Source organism: Serinus canaria, chromosome 7 (genome assembly GCF_022539315.1).
Source record: "Serinus canaria isolate serCan28SL12 chromosome 7, serCan2020, whole genome shotgun sequence".
NCBI lineage: Eukaryota > Metazoa > Chordata > Aves > Passeriformes > Fringillidae > Serinus > Serinus canaria.
Genome location: NC_066321.1, coordinates 3,639,781 through 3,660,323, shown reverse-complemented (window position 1 = coordinate 3,660,323; position 20,543 = coordinate 3,639,781). Strand labels below are relative to the sequence as shown.

At 38.9% G+C, this 20,543-nt stretch overlaps 1 protein-coding gene across 8 annotated transcripts in view; it reads right to left on the bottom strand.

The window, feature by feature from the left end:
• GTDC1 (glycosyltransferase like domain containing 1) overlaps window positions 1-20,543 on the bottom strand; it is a 186,520-nt gene that overhangs the window by 51,503 nt on the left and 114,474 nt on the right. For all 8 annotated transcript variants that reach the window (XM_050976900.1, XM_050976904.1, XM_050976905.1 and 5 more), the window contains one exon: window positions 666-1,016. In XM_050976900.1, the coding sequence (XP_050832857.1) occupies window positions 666-1,016 (351 nt within the window). The remainder of the gene's footprint in view (window positions 1-665; window positions 1,017-20,543) is intronic.

Here is a 20,543-nt window from a genome sequence, read left to right as displayed (position 1 = left end):
TAGATTAAAATGTTCGTGCCCAATACCGGAAGATTATCAGGACATTTTACCTCTTTAAATCCTAATTTATGTAGGAGTCAAGCTAAAGTTTATATGTTTTTAGCGATTATGTGGCATGGGAGATTTTGTCCCTTCTGAGAAGATTCAGAGATCAGGTATTTGTGTTTAGCAGTTGGAAAAATACTGTTTCCCTGTTAATACACTCAAACAGGCTTTCTATTTATGTAACACTGAAAGGGTATTTCTAAACTGCAGACAGTGGGTTAACATCAGCTGTCCGGTGTCACCATGTATCTTGACACTTAATCACTTGCATTAAAGTAATTAAGATAATTTAAATAATGTTTGATATTAATTGTCATCTGTGGTTTGCTTGATAGGAAAAGAGAGCTAAGAGAATAATGCTCAGTGTTGCAGTAGCAGGGGTATATTTTCCTTGGGAAAAAAGAATCACTGACAGCGCTGTTTGAATATCTGGTCAGTGTTACTGAATGTGCATATTCAACAAATTATTCCCAATAATCAGATGTTAGTGATGGGTCTTTCCTCCACGTGTGTGTGCAGTGTTTAGGAAATCATTTTATGCTGGGCAGAAGTCACAGAAAAAAGATCAACCCAAACCCATAAATCTTTTGAAGGCACAGGATTTGGGTTTGCTCACTTACCACCTGTGAGGCCAGGCAATGTGCAGAGGTCTTTGCTGATAGTCCAGTCCACTCAAGATATTAGAGAGGTTAAAAGTCAGACGTTGCTTATCTTCCCCTTGACAAGGATTTGTACTTTCTGGTGCTTCAGCCTGGACTGGGGCTGCTGCTGGGGAGGGCAGCCCCTCGTGCTGTGTGGTGCAGAGTCCAGGCTGGGGCTCACAAAGTCCAGACTCAGGATGTGCATCACTGGTTTTCATTACAGCTCTGCTCTCCTGCTGGCCAGGCAGCCCCTCCGACTGATAAGCATCTCCATTCCTTTTAACACCAATTACCTTTCCCAAACGGGCAAGTTTATGCTCTGGCATGAACCTGGGAGGAAGAAGAAGAAACAAACAAAAAAACAAAAAAAACATCTGTATTGTGTTTATGCTGGATTAAAGTTTCACCTAACAACTAATTAAGTAATAGCACATTAGAAGGTAAAATATGGTTGATATTTTACATCCATCTTAACGACAACATGAATTCAGGAAGATATGCTTTATTTTAGTGAATATGGCACCTGTGAAATAAAACCATGCATTCTCTAATGACACATGCATCAATAGGGAGAATAAAACTATTTATCTGCTAAAATAAAATAATGCAAACACCTCTGGAAGAAAGAGGGCAACTCTGCCAGGAAAGTTTTGGAATTTTTCCGGTATTGCTTCTAAGATTGGTAGCAATCCTTTATCCTAGTCGTAGAGGCCCTCTTGTTCTTTACAACCCTCTGAAAGGAGGGTGGAGCTGGGTGAGAATCAACCTCTTCTCACAAGGAGCAGCAACAGATTCTCTAAGTTTAGAAGTACAAATTTGGTATGGCTGAATTCCATACACAGAATCCTACAATCAAGGAACGGTTTGGGTTGGAAGGGGACCTGGAAAACCATCTCATTCCAAGCTCCCTGCCATGGTCAGGGACACCTTCCACTACCCCAGGTTTCTCCAAGCCCTGTCCAACCTGGCCATGGACATTTCCAGGGATGGGGGAGCCACAGATTCTCTGGGCAACCTCTGCCAGGGCCTCACCACACTCACAGGGGAAAATTCCTGCCAATACCCCATCTAACTCTCCTCTGGCAGTTAAAGCCATTATATTATTATTCCCCCTTGTCCTGACCCTCCATGCCTCGTTCAAAGTCCCTCTCCAGCTCTCCTGAAGCTCCTTTAGGCACTGGAAGGGGCACTGAGGTCTCCCTGGAGCCTTCTCTTCTCCAGGCTGCACAATCCCAATTCCCTCAGCCTTTGGTCACAGACCTAACACTGGCTGCTGGTGGCTCCTCCAAAGCACAGACACAGCCCCGTCAGGATGTACTTTTAAATATTTACACATGGGAAAAGCTGAAGCAGAAACAGGTTAAAGGATTTTTCCTAAACTACCAAGCTGTGACTGCATTGAAAGGACTGATTTACCAACCCAAATTTAACAAAGATATTTTGAAAAATTACTGCTGTTAAGACAAATTGCTTGAGGTGTGAGAGGTCAGGCTACCTAGGCAGGCTCTATCCCCCTGCCTGTCTTTAATCCCCTGGCCAACCATCCACTCACTGCACCACTTCTGTTTCTGAACAGGTTTCCTCCTTAGTTTTCAACCCTTATAAATCTGATCTGTCATTGCAGAATTCCTAATAATATTAGATAAAACTCCACCGATTTCTCTCTGGAATATACTCTTTAATATCTTTTATTTAAGACATGTGTGTGCAATCAATTCCATGGTATTTACTTGTATTACACACACAGTATTCATCATCTTGACAATTTTTAAAAGTTTTAGAACACCATTTCACTTAACAGTTTGAAAGAAAAAAAAAAAGAGAGAGAGATTTATTTGATGGTTAACTTTGGAACAAGTTATCTGCATTAACTTCCATTGTTTTGGCATAAAGTAGTTCTGTATATTTTACTAACAACAGTGGAGACATGATAAAAGATGTAGGCAGAGAGCCATAAACAGCTCTTGCTGCAACCCATGGTGTTCGTGGAAAGGCATTAATTTTTGGACTTTGATTGGAAGACATCTCTGTGCTCAGCCACTTGGATTTTGCTAAATACAACCACGAATAAAACCTTGTACCTGAGGAGAACAATTTCTATGGCAGAAAGACCGTTGTAAATCATGTGTAGTATAAACTTGTCCACATGATTGGAATGATATAATGGATACTGGAGTCCCTAACCACCAGCTAATGTTCTTTATGACACTTAAATAAATGACCTGAAAATAAACTAATAACAACACAAAGTCATCTAAACCTGTTCTTGTGCATTTCCCAGAAGCATGCTGGGAAAAGACAATGTCTAGTTAGTGCATTTTTTGTGTTTATGTTTTCTCCAGCACATTTTTGCTTCTCCAGACTCACACTAATTCTTCTTTTCTGCCACCTTCCAGAGGTATCTCTCCATCCAGTACTTGCCCAGATCCCAGTCATTTAATACATCAAGAGCTTGCAGGTCTCCTACATCACCAGGATGGTTATGGAGAAACAAAGCTGGAGCAGGAGCAGACACAGGCTTGAAAGACTAGCTACAAAAAAGAATGTTTTAAATTTTTGTATCATGAAGGTGGTGAAACACTGCACAAGGTACCCAGAGAAGCTGTGGCTGACCCTGGATCCCTGGAAGTGTCCAAGGCCAGGTGGGACAGGGCTTGGAGCAACCTGGGACAGTGGAAGGTGTCCTTGCCCATGGCAGGGGGTGGAATGAAATTATCTTTAAAGTCCTTTCTAACCCAAACTACTCCATGATTCTATAAAACCACCTAGAGAGCTACCACAGAAGAGAAGTAGGATTTAATTTTCAAGAAGGACACCCAATTTTTCTCAATCTTAGTTACAAAACACACCAGTCATGCAAGAAAAATGCCTCAACATTCTATTTTAAATATGGGAGAAGCATTTTATTATTATTACTAAATTGTTGTAATGAACTCTTGTACATGTGAAACTTTTCAGAAAAAGAATTATCATCAAAGCTTACAAATATTAACACTTTCAACAGATTCCAAAAGGTACTGTCCCTTATATTTAAAAAACATGGAAATTTTTTACTTTTATGCATAACTCATATATATTTAAACACTAAGCAGTTCACTGTTTCTGAACTGAAAGTTCAGAACAAACAGTGAGGACTTAGATATCTAATTTTAGTATGGCAACTTGTCTTCAAATTTATTTATTCAGATTTTTGAGGCTCTCCAGCACATTGAAAAGTCAATTTTAAAACTTTATGAAGGCTCTACAAAGAGTAAGCCTTGAAAACATTCCCTTTTTGCATAGTGGGTCTAGATGTTTAGTTAAAAAGATGGGTTAAATATTAAACTAAGTTCATATGTAATAAAAATTCAATATCCTGATATTCGGAGTTTCAATCTAAATATTTGCTACTGCGAGCAACAGATTCTTTAACTCACAACCTATATATTATATATTTTCTTTTCATTTATGCCACAAAACCCTGTTCTGAAGAAATCCATGTACTTTTCCTTGAAGCAGAAATGTGTTTTTCCCACACACATTTCTTTTTTGTGATATGTTGCCATGTTCAACCGAATGTGTTTATTCACTGCACTTTATTTGCCCTAATGAAAAGTTATTTATGGGGATTGGTTTCTTTTCCATGGCACCAAGAGTCACTTTGTGCACCATTTTATTAAAAACAACAACAACAAAAAAAGGATGGAAGGGCCATGATGTCACTGCTCGATGAATAGAAACCACATTAGAAAGATGAACTGGAGTGCTGGTTTAGGTTAGAGGTTAGACCAAATTACACAACTGCCTCAAGAGACTGCAAGGATGGATGAAATAAATAAATAATTTTTTTAAAAGCAATAAAAATTGGCCCTTCTGTAAATGTAGTTACATTTGGGTACAAAGTAAGAGTTCTGAAAGTGCAATGGATGTTTTTATTTTAATACTGCAATTTAAAACTTTAAAAATAATAGAATTTTGGAATGGTCTGAATGGGAAGGTACTTTAAGGATTAACTCATTCCAACCCTCCTGCCACAGGCAGGGACACCTTCAACTCAACCAGATAGCTCCAAGCCATGCATACCTGTTACTGACCAAGCACTTTAGAAATATCAAAGTTGTTCTTTCAAAATTCAAGAATTTTGCAGATTCTATTCTAAGAAATAAAGTGGAAAAAAACCCCAAACAAAAAAACATTTAAAAAAATCAAATTTTTGGGTGCCAAACTGGAACAGACAGCAACTCCACTAGTATATGCTCATTGATACATAAAATCATACATTTATACTTTAATATTATTAATCAGTTGATCACAATAAAACTGATGCTGTTTCTATTTAGCTATTTCTCAAAAGATTGCAAAAAATTACAAAACTGGAAGAATAGTCATAGTTCATAGTTCATTTTTTTTTTTTTTTTCTCTTCAACTACTGTCACATTTTGCCCTACAGCAAAAAATTGTTGCTGATTGTGGTCAGGTGTCCTGAAGCTATACTACAGTTCAAACCTAAGAGCCTGAAAGAAGATCCCCAATATTCACGGAATTTGATATTAGGGTTTATTGAAGTTGTCACATACTTTCGGGGATCTAATTTCACTTTCTGATCTTCAGCAATGGCTGTAATTCTTCATTCAGAAGAGGGAAGAGATTACTTGTCAGCAGTAATCTCTAACACAGATAATGCCATATAAATATTAGGGGCTTATAAGCATGGACAAGGATTAGGAGCAAAGAGAGAGAACAGAAAGAAAACTGAACAGAGCCAAGATTAAGCACTGGGAAGGGCATCGCAAAAGAAAATCCAAGGTCTGAGGCTCAGCTTGTCCTCCCACAGCAGAATGTGCCTTTTCCTGGGTACAATAAGCATGGTTTACACTGATTTCTCTGCTTGAAAACTGCAGGATATAGGAATATGATATTTTATTTGAGGTGTGATCATTGTCTTCTCTTTCCCACAACAGAGGAGAAACTCAGGGAACCACTGAGGCTGGAACACCCATCCAGCTGGGCAGGTTGCTCAAGAACCTCCTTCAGTCATATTTTAACTCCCACCAAAGGTCAAGAATGCAGTTTTTACATGCAGATATTAAATAACAACAGTATGGGAGAGAGCTGAAGCTGACCAGGGCATCTTCCTTTCTGGCCAGAGTGAAGAATTGGTGTGCAACCTAGACAACAGATAAACCAGGGAGGGATATCACAAGGTCTGACTTATTTCTGATAAAATAGCCAAAAGAATGCTGTTTTAGCAACACAGCTGAATGCAACAACCCTGGCACTCCAATGGATGCCTGGTCGGCAGGCAGGATCCAAAGGTGGTCCTGGAGAACAGAGGCTGGATCCAGACCAACCATGGGCAGTTGGCTTGGACTCAGCTTGGTCCATCTGAGTGGGGAAGGAAGATGGGGAAAGCAAGAGAGATCTCAACAGTAAAGAGAGAAGGCAGCCAACAGAATAAATCTCTTTCCTCAAATTGTAACTTCCACCTGTTTTTCCAAATAATTTCTGGAATCCCTCAATATCCAACATCCACATTTGACACTGTCAAAAATTCCCACTTCAAATTAACATTTACACTTTTCTTTCCAGTCTATTTAACTCTAATTCAACAACACTCTGTTTCTTTATGCTCTAAGATGTCATGTAGGTCAGTCTAAGGAGGATGCTCAAACTGACCTCTCAGTGTTACACTTGAATTTCTAACACTAAGGTCCCTGTGTCAGGTGTACTCTAAAGCCCACACCCCAGAGAACCAGGATTTTAATGAAAGAGTTCTTTGACTGTCATTCACAGAATGGCTTGGAAGGGACCTAAAAACAAGTTCCAAGTCCCTGTCATGGGCAGAGACACCTCCCACTAGACGAGGCTGCTCCAGCCTGGCCTTGGACACTTCCAGGGATGGGGCAGCCACAGCTTCTCAGGGCAGCCAGTGTTAGTACACCAAAAATTATTCCCCAAAGTCCATGCAAAACTCTAGCCTGCAGTGAAACAGGCAAAGTGAAAGGCAAAGTTCTCCTTGACATCAAATAAGACTGAGTTTGACCCTAAATATATTATTTCTGAGTTCATGTCTTTAATTCTCTGAAGTCCTTTAACACTGACTACAAGAATCTCTGCAGTTATAATTTCTGTGTCCATCATTCTCCAGAAATGGAATGATGATAATTTAAGACCTTCTCAGAAAGATGGTAATGAACTAAAATACATATTTTATAGTGCAGGTGAAAATAACTTATGTGTTTTTTTGTGCAAGATCCATGAATACATGGATTAATTATTAGTTCAGGAAAAAAAAAGTAATTTTCTCTATAATTAAACACTATGACCATGTAGATCTGCTGCACCGACACCACAAAGTAACTTTTGGAGCTCTAAGAGAACTCTTGATAACCATTGTCAGAAATTAGAAATTGTTGACTTAAGTTCTGCTTTAGCAGAAGTTCAAAAGAATGAATTGCACTATGGGGAAAAAAAGTTAGGCTTCTGAGAGTTGCAAGGTTTTTAAGGCTCTTTAGGATTCTAAAGGATTGGTCATGTTTATTAGTGTTTCCTTAAACAGAAAAAACCCCTAAAACCTAGCTGAGATCTCAAGTGCTTATTTAGAGAATGCAAATTTCACAGAGTTGTACCCAATACAGTATCTCCCCTTGTTAAACACAACTGGAAATGGGTGTTTGAAAACCGGTACCACACCTGAATTTTTTTTTTTTTTTTTTTCCTTTTAATTAAACTAAACCCAGGATCCTATAACATATAATTTCCTGGTTTTTGGAACTACTTCTAATCAGGATATAGGGGATGAATGTCCCCTTTAACTAGGCTGCTTTGCAACATACACAATGCAGAAGGGAGTGCTAGCATAACACTTCAATAGTTAAGTGACTTTATGAGAAAAATACTTCCAAATGTTTCCTAAAACCTTCCAAACCGCACCAAAGAACATTATCGTAATATTATGTTTCCCCATGGCCTCCAATATTTAGGCTTGTTATTCTCGAAATGATACTTGGATGAAAAATACAAGTTTATGTAATGTATAAATTGTTCCTAGAAGTAAAGTTGCCTTTAAAATTACTCTGTATAGATGTCAGATATTTTACATTTTCAATAGCCTTTCTGTATTAATTGGAGAAATGGCCTGCTGGTGCTTTGGGCAGCACAGGAATAATCTGTATTTCAGAACTGAGCAGTCACCCTGTGATCTTATTCCTAGCAAACACTGAAAACAATAACTGTCCTAACCGATTACATATCACGTTACCCTTAATAGATATCCATATTTCTTGCACAGTATACATAATCCACATAAACTGTACACCATATATCAATACCATATTCCAGCGAATCCACCATCAAAGAGTTCGTTTATAGTAGGTTTTCATTTGACTCGGGGTTGTAACGTTCTGTGCAATCATAAGCAAACCATTTCAGGGATTTTGTCAGCAAGCTGCTTTTTGGCAGATTATTGGCAGTACATATTGGCAGCAAACTAGTGCAACTAAGCCTTTCTTATAACTTACAGGTAAATAATGATTTTAATAAATTTATGTAAAATGTTCCACTTGCTTACATCTGGTTTTGATAATTCACTCGCCTGCGCAAATGCAAATTTCTGTGTGTTTCTCAGGGAAACACATACTTCACCTGAACTATTCAAGGTTTTCTCAGGTACCCCAAGAAATAAATAAGCAATGAAGCCAGCTTTCACTTGAAGGTTTAAGTGAAAAAAGACAGGGAATTATTATTAAAAATAATAATTGTATGCACACCAAAATTTTAACCACACTTTGTCAATAATACAATATTCAAATGGTAAGAAAAATGTATTTTTTTCCTGTTGTGGAGCTATCCCAGCCATAGGGCATTCCAGTAAACTGGCTCTGCCCCTCTGGACCTGCTAATGCAGAGACTTTGACCTCCATCTGAAAATGTGCTACTATATTATTTGCATTTTGCTTTTGCACTACAACTGAAGTTTAAATGTGTAGCACTTCTAGCTCAACCAGGCAGTGTGGACTAGAGGAAATTCCAAGTTCTAATTCCACCTTTGACAGTAGGTCCCAATCTCATCCATTGTTCAAACACCAGAAGCCTTCAGTTTTGCTCCGAAAGGAGGAGATTTTTGTCAAAAAGCTCTAAAAATATTAATACTATTAGTAGCAGTGTCATTACAGGGGGAAAAACCCCTCAAAACCCTTGGACTCCCTTCTGGTATAAATCAGGACGACGGTGATGCTGATCTGCGATCCCTGATCATCTGGCTTTCAGCATCTGGGTGCCAGAAGAGTCCCTGGGGAGTCACAGTCCCTACAAATTCTGTAAAACTCTGGTGGTCCATCCCTGAGCTACCTGTGACATTAAAAACTGCTCTCACTTGCTCTGCTTCTGGATACATTTCAAAGTTATATTAAATAACTGTTTTGAATGGAGCCTATAGTGAACAGGCACCAATTAATTATAAGATTTTACTTGTGCACAGTTCAGCCTAGAACTTGCTGTTTCTAAGTGTTTATTCACTCATGGATTCAGCAGTTTAGGATTTTGTAAGTCTAGGCAACATGGCTAAAACCCCCTCAACAAATTCTTGTTCAGATCTATTGGACACACTGCTACAACTTGATGTTTCTATAGTGGACTTGCTGTTAATTTGATCTGTTTCAAGGATTCAGTATCCTTCCAGCATGTTGCAAACCTAAGGGCATATATTTGTATTGTTTAAAGGCAGGAAATTCTGTGAACTGAAATGAGAACATATCCCTTTTGCCTTTATGGACTTTTGTTATTTTCTTTTCCTTTTGGGGTTTTTAGAAACAAAACCAGTGAAAGCCGAAAGTTTGAACAATAGAAAATTACTTTCAAGGGGGGGAAAAAATTGTAAAATACCAAGTATACTTTTATAACTTTATTCATACACTTTGTATATATGTAAATTGCACTTATCCAAGCATCAGAAAATACCATTCACAGCAGGGCCTTATATTGCAGCAGGCTCATACTGGTTTTGTCATAAAAGACTGTGGACTTTGCTGTTTTATTCCTTTACTACCTTGTATTAACTTGTACCCCACTGACTTCATGACAGAGCTGACTTGTTTCATGCTAACCACAGAACTAGGGCAATCACATTCCTATTATAGGGAGGGAAACTACCAATCTTTGTAGCTTTTTAACTCCCTGGCCACAGAATCCCACAACCTTTCTTTAACTGATGCAAAAGAAGTAGGTCTGAATTCTGGGATAGGAAATGAGAACTGGTGAAAGATGAACAGGGACATTCAACCTGCTCAAATTAAGAGTTGGGCAGATACTGCTTTTAGGACAACGGCTGCAGAAAACTTTCCTACATTAGTTCTGTACTGCTTAGGGAAGGACTGGAGGCAGAGTGGCTGCATTAGCAGGGAGACCTGATCCCAGCAGGATGCCTCAATCCCAGGGCAGTGCTGCACAAACACATCCTTGCTGCTTCTGGGGCTCAAACCAGCTCAGTATCTTTATTGCACACAATGAATTAGACTGCACTACATTATAAGAAGAAGGTTATAGGTTATAGCCATGGTTATGGCTCTCTGGAACACTCCTGCCTTGTGACAGAGTGCAGAGAGCCGACTAAGTCTGCAAAAAAAAAACTTGCTGGAGGACAGCTTGTGTGCCACAAGCTCAAGTGCAGCCATTTCAGCAAGAGCCTGAACACTTTCCCAGCAGTGCTCCTCACGAGCTGACTGCTCCTATCACGCCAGCCCAGCAGCTAAATATAAATTACAGAGGGATGCAAAGCCTGAGAGAGACATTTGACACCCGAGATTCAACTTGGCCACTGGATCTCTCCTAGCTAGTGTTTCTTCACTTGTTAATCCCTCTTCCTGGGTAGCAGCAATTATGACACTGGTGAACTGCAGGACTTGGGTTTATTTGCTTTCATTTGGCACAGTGCTTCGTGCCCAGCTCCTCTGCTCTGGGAGGTTACAACAGCTAAAGCAGGGACACCATCAGTCATCAGAATAAACAGCTCAGCTGCTTCAGAGGAGTCAAAGAGGAGAATGAATCTTGCTAAAGAGATTTGAAAGAGCATGAGGAAGTGGCTTTACAGAAGTGCTCACACCAATAGCTTCCAAAGGAACGCCCCTGAACATCAGCCCTGGGGAATAAAGAGCTGCAGGATGCTCATCCATGGACCTGACTTTGACATAAAACTAATGGGATCCATAACTACCAGGTGTAGCCCTTCTGTGCTCTTTCCTGCAGACGTGGGTGATGAAGAGAAATGCTTGGCTACCACCCAGACATCACAGGGCCCATCACCTCCCTGATGGAAAAAGCAAGGATCCTGAACCTAGCACCTATGAAATCCACCATTATCCCAACTGATCTTCCCCCTAAAACATTCTCTCTCATTCAGCCTACACTAATTCAACAGTTTTGCCCACATACTCCAACAACAACTAACTCTATACTTTGAAATTTTGCACTATACAGATGTTTAAATCATACACTCAACATGCATATGCACAACCAACCAGAAGCCAATAGTTTACAGGTCCTGTATACCTTATTTTAAATTCTTCTGAAAGGGTAGTTAAAGATTCTTAGGGCAAAAATGACGACTAAGTTCATGAACTGCACAGAAAATTGGCTGTGACACCACTTATTAAAAGTTATGATAACTAGAAGGTCCAACTAAAAGGAGCAGATGCACTGTTTGCTAGGCTGTAGCTGCAGACAGAATTTTTGGTGCCGAGATCAAAAGAACAAGGTGTTCATATAAATGGCATTTTATTTTGATCCTATTATTCTATATGAGCTCGAAGAGAGATCAAAGGAAAAAGCACCCAGGTTTCACTATTAACACTTAACATAACCCCAGTTGGAAAATCCTTTCCAGATTGTTAGTGCAATTTAAAGCCCAGCACATTTTTGTTGCTCTCTTAGGTTAATACACCTGAAGGCATGGATTTGATTCCTGGATCACCTTTTCCATTGTGAAAAATTGCTTCTGTTACATATAATTTCAGTTATTTTCATTTTTGTGGCAGCAAAGGCACCCTAGCTTTGGGGAATGCCCTGGTCTGGGTTGTCCCCTCTGTCCTGGAGAGCCAGGCTGCCCTGAAGTGGTGACAATATATTACAGACTGTGCACGACAGTCAGGAAATTCAACACCATTGGAGTGAAGTACTAAAGTGTGGTTCAGCCCCTGCCAAAGCATACCAGCTTCCACTAAGAATGTAAACAAACCTAATGGGCCTTTCAAATATCTAGAAGTTCCTCCTGATAGCTGGCAAGAATTAATGTGCTTTAATACGTTGTATTGCTTATTATGACATTATCCAGGACTACTATTATTAATTAATGGTTCTATTGCTGCTTTTAGCAACCAGTGGTGTTGTATAAAGAAAAAAATAACATATTGTATTTCCTGCAAAGCTGAAGTATGGTAATAAGTTTTAATATTCAGGCTTTGAATGAAAGCTTCTCATTGATGATTCAGTAACTTAGGGCAGGTATTTCAGCATTTCCTTTCCACTGAATTTCTTTGACTTCTAAGACTGCAGAAACCTGCTAATACACAGGTATCACTTATCAGACTAACCTTGGAAAAAGCAGCAATCAAGGAAAAAAAGAAGTGCACATGTCCTTCTCTGCCTTGCCACCCCTCCTCATTTGCTATTAAAGCACTTGTATTACAAAGTCATTCCAAAGTTTATTTTAAATGCAAAAAAGTGGGCACTAATCCCACAGGAGCTGGCTCAGCCATGGCCCACCATCTTGAACATATTCATTTTATCCAAATCTGTTTCAAGGAGGGGGGTTTGGGGGGATGTTTTGGGGTTGAGCTTTATTTTTGACTTAATAACAGCAGATTGTCAGAGGTGAGGAGATGGAAATGACTTAGAGAACTTGCACAGTCAATATTAAATACCCACAGGTGATCTGTGGCCTGGAGTGAGCACGACAATTATGGGTTAAATGAAATAAAAACGTGTCATGCACAGTCAGAACATGTTCATGTTACACACAGCAGCCAGCTGGCTATAAATCCAAGAAGTAAGCTGGAAGCTTTGGAGTTTCAATGAATGAACACAGATATAAAGGGAAGAACGGTGGTTTGTCGCCATATGAATGGCTTTTAACTGAAAAGAGAGGATTGCTTTCACAAGGGTTTGCCAGAACAGCAACCTTGTTGAGATGAGGAAAAGAATAAGGATGATGATTGGGACATTCCATATATTTATATTTTCTATTTTGTTTTGAGGCAGAGGAGTCTGATTCAGCATGCCTGAACAATTAAGACGTGGCTTTACATACAGGTGTTCCAGTGAATAGGGACACAAGTTCTTTGACAATACCTCTGCAGCTGATGATCCATAAACAGGATTAGTCTGTTAATTCATTTCAGATTCAAATCACATGAGCTGAGCTGTGAGAAGCAATGGACTATTTTTCTTTCACATTTCTAGCTCCAAGTAATTGCAGGCTCTAACCTTCTGTACCTCTGCATATGCATCACTGAACCTATGGTCAGCAACCCTACCTGTGCACAGATCCACCAGACCTGAGGCTGCTAAACCAACACCTTCCTGGCAGGCAGAGAGGATAAGAAAGACCTTTCTGAGATGTTCTCATCTTTTTATTAAGTGAAGCTGAATAGCAGAAGCTCCTGGATTACAGACCCAAGAAATACCCTAGCAGGTTTTCATAAATGGATGAGCCTGACTGACTTGGGGCGGTCCTGTTCATGGCCAGAAGTTGGACTTTGATGACCCTTGTGGGTCTCTCCAACTCAGGGTATTATTCACTGACTTTCCAGAACTCTAATTACCCCACTTGAACATTTTGGGATCTTTGCAAGATAAACTCTTGCTCTTTCTCCACCTAAGGCAGATGTAATTCCCTTCGGAATCCAAAAACACAGCTCTGGCTCTTACTAACTCAAACATGAGCTAAACTTTAAAGGCATCATAAAGTAACTTCACATCATAATCTCTGTTCATAGTAATTTATATGTTCTATAAATTAAATATATATATAATTACATGTTTTTACAAAACTTTTCTGATGTTTAAAAGTGGGTGTAAGCTCCTGGGTTTGATGTGCTCACTGTTGACAGAATCAGATGCAAACTGTAGGAAGGCTGATAACAGCTTTGCTCCCCAAAACCTTTCTCCTGTGTCTCTGGGCTGACTGAATGGGAACTGAGAGGGGAAAGAACAAAGATTTGCTGTTCTTTACAGTCACGCAACGAAAGTGTAGGTTAAGCACAGGAAGTATTTGCAGATTACAGATATTCTGTGGACCTTTGTTGCTTTTCCTTGCATTCAGATCTAATCTGAGCCCCTGCACAGAGCTGGACTTTCATGTTCTGAGATCCTTCACTAACAGAAAACCCAACCCACTCTGACAGGGCAAAGCGGACTCGAGAACTTCAGCTCTATGTAGGCATTTGTTCATGTTAATGCTTTAAGGAAAAATGCTCTAATAAGAAGAGAAGGCTTAAAATCATACAAATAAATAAATTAATAAACACATTTAATAAAGGCTCATAGTACAACAAGCCTACAGACTGCAAAGATATGGTTCTATCTTTTAGAAAAATTTTGGATTGACAGTTTGATGTACCACATCAAATATCACAACACTGTGTGATCTTTAAGCCTCAGGGGTTTAAAAATACTAAGTGTTTCTTTTTTGTTCTGATACCAAATATGTCTATACCTCCAACTGATTCAAGTCAGCACTAATAACCACTGGGATATTTTTAGGAGGCCCTTCAAACAGAAGGGTAGTATTTTCACTACCATTTTGAACACATAAGAAATTGTGTTTGGTTCTTTAGCTTCAATCAAGCATCAATTTTGGATTATTTGTCTGAAGTCAGAATTCTTAAAATATGCTTTTTTTTTTTTTTTTTAAGAAGCAACTTCTGAAGGAAGAAAAATCCTCTCCACAATCTGAGTGCAATCAGCTCTTCTCATATAATTGGCTCTGATTTGAAGGTTAGGTTCATGATCAGATATATTTAAGGAGGGCTGTATGATTAATTTAAGAGGTGCCCCACCAGTATTTTCACATGAATAAGCATAAATAACATTGTTTTACTTTCATTATGCTGCTGTAACACCTTTGATTCTCACAATCATGTTTGCACTAATATCATTGTGCCTTTTTGCAGAAGAAGGCCTCATAGCAGGATGGGCAACTCGTATTTGTAAATCAGTGAGACCTGGCATTGAATATAATTACAAATATGAATAGGCAAATATCAGGCTGTCAGATATTCAGAAGAATTATATGCCAAAAAAATGTTAGGGAATTTTCAGCTCTCACAAGAGCATCCAGCTAATTGTTGATGGATCTTGATGGATCACCTTTGGGTGCTTTCTGGAAGCAGATTCCTAATTTTCCTTTACTGTTCTTTGTGAAGAAAAGGGAAGATGGAACTCTCACCAGAAAATGAGAAAAAACATTAACCTCTAAGTCCCTCAGATTTTGGTAAACAGTGAGATCACTGGAAATCTCCACTTCTGCATATGAATTAGAGGAGAATAATGGCACGGAGAAAAAAGTCATGGACTATGTTCATCAATATGTGCCTTTTATGTAAACTAGATTGCTAATTGAAAACCCATTTTCAGAGTCTTTTTAGAGGAAATCACCTTAAAATTAATCAAAGTCCTGTTTTGTTGTTTGTTTGTTTTTTTTTTTTTTTAATAGGGTTTTGCTCCCTTGGATGCTCAGAAACCTGCTTGGAGCAGAGACTGGAGCCAGAGGCTTTGGGGTTTTGTGCCTTGAGCCCTTTTGAGAGGCTCAGCCTGGAGAAAGGGGGCTCAGGGAGGACCTTCTGGCTCTGCACAACTCCCTGACAGGAGAGGCTGCCAGGTGGGTCAGGCTCTGCTCCCAAAGAAAAACTGAAAGGATGAGAGGAGTTGTGTCAGGGGAGGTTTGGTTTGGATATTTGGGAATATTTCTTCACTTCACCAGTCACTGCAGTAGGTCACAGTCCCCAAAACAACAGAATTTCAGCTCCCTTTTCTGTCTGGTCATCATCATGCCCTGAGTTTTCAACCATTTCTTTTCCCATTTAGCACTGGCTTTCCCTGTTTTCCATCTCTACTAAAGCTGTGAGGCACATAAAACAAAGTCTTCATGTACAATTTTGGGTATTTTTTTTTAATATACCTCTCCTTAAAATATTTCTTAATACACTTCTTCAATGCCTAGCAGTGACTCATTAAAAAAATAACCTCATAGTAGTAACACAGTGATAGATATCAAAGGTGAAAATTTGCCATTATTTTGCACTCAAACTGCCTGAGCACATCTTCAAACAGCATAGAGAGGAAAAGGGCTGTATTTGTCTACAGATGTATATTCTTAACATTTTTTTTCATCACTTTACTTCAGCAAGAATGACCAGCTTAAATTTTTCAGTGTCTTCAAGGACCTTATTTCATGAATTTGTATAAAAGGCAGAAAAGTATATATAAATGTTTTAAAAGCAGCCAGGAGTTTTTGTGGAAACAGTGCCATTACATTTAAAATACCAAACACTCAAATTACTTCTGACACATTTGATCTAAGTCACTTTTGAATTTGCACCTACAAACACTAAAAAATACTGGTTCTGAAGGAGACTGATTATTTCCTTTGCAATATTTTACCACAGAGAAGTTATTCTCCCTTTCCCCCAGATCTGACAACCATTCAAATACCCTGGGTTTGTTGCACACTAAGCCAGAAATACGATCTCTACTTGGAAACTCCCCTCAAAAATAGTTTTTTCTGTCAATTCTCAGTAACTGCCTTTAATAACAAGTGTGGCTATTGAACTCTGAAAGCATCAATGTTCAGTGATCTTCTTGAGCTTACACATCACAGCTGCAGGGAATAAAAATGCTGAAAGACCATGATCTCTCCCCATCGTTTGGATGTTTCTCATAACCCTGTGTGATATTTAACTGGCACTGCTTTCTCCTCCTTCACTTCCAAAGGGATGAATCACAGACTCAGTTCTTCCAGGAACCAACTACTTGAGCTGTTCTCTGCACTTCCTCCAGCTCTTCCTCAACTGCAGCCAGCCCTTTGACTGACCCCACCTTTAATAAATGTTTAGCTGGAGAGTCTCAGCTAAAATGTGTATGAAGCCTCCTGGGAATGACTAACCAACACCTAAACCCCAGATTTATAACAGAGAACTTCCTAGAGCCTCCCACAGCCAGTGGGATTTGTTCAGAGGCTGGAGGGAAGAAGAGTCACTGTGGGAAGTCAGATTTCTTCACTTTCTTATTCAATAATAATACAACAAGCTTTCTGTAGACTGCTCTGAGTTATGCACAGGATGTTAAAAACAGATTAATGCAAACTTAGAGGGTATAATCTAAGTCAGGTACCTCTCGTTATAATTAACTGTTAAGTTACAACTTGCAGAAAAATAAATAAGCAAGCCCAAAAAGAGACCTTGAGGTCCCTAACAATAAATTTATATTTAGATGCTTAGAGTGGAAAGTGACAGCATTCACTTCCTCAGTTAACATCATCAAAGGAAAAAAAAAATACAAAAAATTGGAAATTCAGTGTCTGGGAGTCAACAGGAACACAGAATTTTCTGAATCAGTGGAAAGGGCTGAAGCTACATCCAAGGAAAATGCTACAAATCAAAGAATCCTCAAACAGGACAAAGAACAGAAAACCACCTTGGAGTATTTTTCTGGAATTTCCAAACCACAGTTGGTCTAAATGGTCTTATAGGGATTTTCCAAGCCAAATGACTTGGTGATTCACCCATCCAAGCTGTGACATCAGTTAGAAGTGGCTTCAGTGCCAGCACTAAGTACCATCATCTAATGGCCAAGAGATGCAGAAAGCCTCCTTGTTCCTCCACCTCCAGTCCCAATTTTTCACCTATTGCTGTTTTCAGCAGTCCCTTTTCAGCAGGCTTCTCTCTCCCTAAAAAAGTGGTTATTTTGCCCTAATGCCAAGACCAGTGGTACCTGATCTACTTCTGTGGCTTCCTGATTTTACTGCAGCACAACCAACAGAACAGTAAAACACATTTTTTACAGTGAAACACATTAAAAAAATCTGGTTTTCTCCTAATAAAAGGTTTCTCTTAGGTATAGTGAGTACAAAGAGTAATAGATACTATTTTTAATATTCTGAGAATCTAGTCCTTTAACTCAAAATAGTCCCAGAATTATTTGCCATTAGCTCTATCCAATACAATTCAGAACCTGTGTCTAACTTGGAAATTTGTTACTTTTATCCTTGAGTTTTACAATATACTAAACAGTCTAAGTACCTTTTCACAGAAAGCAATAGAGAGTTATTTGTAGATTCAGTAATAGAATCATCAAACTAACGGTCTTCCATTTCTGAGGTTCCCAAGTTCTCCTGAAATAATAAAAATTCACCAAGGCAGCAGCAAGAAAGCAAGTGGACACTTCTCCACAGAGTCTCAACAATAAACAGCAGAATTGTGATACTCCACCGGAATGTTCCAAACCTAAATTGAATGGCAGCATGATTGCTGTGGTTCCAGTTATGTTAATTAGGCTGGATTCATGGTTCATTGAGGCTGCAATTATGCTGCAAAGAAATGCTGCAAGCATCCCATCCTCCTGCAGTCTGCTGAGTGTGCTCCCATTCCTCTTGGGGCAAAATAGACTTTCTGAAGGGATTTATACACTGGAGTCACATTTGCACTTAGACCACATGCTTGGTGAAGATGCAATTAGATGACCACGTTTTGCAACTTTCTTCTTTTCCAGATTTAATAGGAAAAATAGCTTTCCAAGTTCCTTGGCCATTTTTTAAGCATGCTTTACTTTGCCAATTTGCATACTAAGCATACAAATTATAAGCCTTATTAGCCCCATTTCAACCGTAGGGTAAGTGAAGAAGGGGAAGAATTTTGCCCAAAGTTGTGCAGCTCTTCAGTGGAAGGCAAATGAAGTAGCTCCCACCTTCTTACAGTTAATGGTTGGACTCAAAGTTCCTGGAAGGCTTTTCCAAACTAAATATTTCTATGACTCTTTTCATGACATTTCTGGACTTACAACTGTGGATAGGACATCCCCCACACCTAAAATGCAAAATCTTCTGCTGGAATAGTGATTTAAAAGAGAGGGGCAAGTGGGCATTATAGTCTCAAACAACTGAGAGAAGACACAGGATGAGCCAAATTAGTTGGCCGGCAATGAGAAGGAAATAGTTTAACATGGTAGCAGCTCCTTCCCTAGATGGGAATGGTGGGCTGGCCCTCAAACAGGAGTTTTCAACCTGGTTTTTACTGGGTTGAAGAGGCAGCAAGAGAGGAAGATGACTTTTCAAGCAAGTAGTCAGTCTGGGTTTTTTTAGGAATAGATCTACTTTTAAAAACTGTCTCTTCAGAGAAATACATTTTCAATGCTATTCTTCTCAAAGGAGGATGATGTGGATCAGGTGTCTAAATTGAACTCCAAAGAACCAAGTATCCTCAGAGCCTAATTTCCAGTTTCACAATGGACTTAAGCACTTAAAAGTTCAAGTCTCATTAAAAACCAACCACGCTTAAGCCTTTATTTTTTTTATTTCTTTTTCTTTTAAATTTAAGCAGATCTCAAAAAAAATTTGATACCAGCCACTTCAAAGCTGGCTCCCCGAATTCAGGGATGATTGAGTTTCCATAATACAATTATGGTTGGAACGGAGCTGGATTGAAAGAAAGGTTCAACTTTCAAACAGCATCCCCAAAACAGTTGCAGATGATGTGCATTTCAGCTTTCTGATCCTCAGGTGACACAGGGATGATTGGTATTAGTGAGATACACATTAGAAAGGGAAGGCAATGCCCTAACTAGAAATAACCATCTTTTCCACAGATGGATGGACATCCATAACAATTTAATCTAACGAGACATCGAGCTTACATGCCCATTTGAAAAATCATAACAGCACTTGTCTGGCAGGTTTGTTCCTAGATGCTTCATACAATGACTGTTCCATTCTTTTGCTTTTTATTTTTTAAACTATCACAGCTCTTTTTTCCAGATTTAATCTACCAGGACTTCTCACTCAGACCACAACTTCAATTAATACAAATTTGAGCCTTAACACAAGGAATTCATGCATTGACTGAGCTCTGGATCTGATTTTAAAATGAGTTTTGCAATGTTCCTAAAATGAGGAACCTAAACCAGTATGACACTGAAATTAGTCACTACATAAACAGAAATCTAAAAGCACATCAGGAGTAATATCTAACAGACACTAAACAATATCAGACTGAGAAATAATTGTATTTTCTGTGAGAGCATGATAAGAAATCTGTTTTCTGATATATTATTAGTCCAGTGGATTTGACTTGCAATTTACTCTGCCTACTTAGGCTGGAGTTTAAATACAACACAAAAAACTATGTCAAGTCTCTCAGACAGGAACACTCCAAAAGTTTTATTACTCTCACTTTGAAAGCATTACCACGGGTAGGAGGAAAACTAAATATTAAATACGCCATTAACAGGAAAATTATTTCAAATCAGTGAAGCATGACGAGACCCAAGTATACTGTTTCTCAATTTCTTTTTCCCTAATGTACACTGAGGAGACAGTAAGGTAGTAAATAGCCAGGGTTCAGACACAGGACATAAAGTATATGAAATTAGGAACAGCGTAAATCTTAAGAACAGCTCAAAACTCTGAAGAAAATTAGAAAAGAGCCTAATGTGAATTCATTATTGACTTCTCACCAACCTTTTCTTTTCTTAAAAGTAGGCAAAGCTACTAAGCTGCTATACTGTAAAATTCTACTAACTTTAAAGTTAAATATTGTTTCTTTTAAAGCTGCACTTACCAAATCTGGTCCCAAACCAAAGCCAACAGCTACTTCATTATTTTGTCTCATAAGC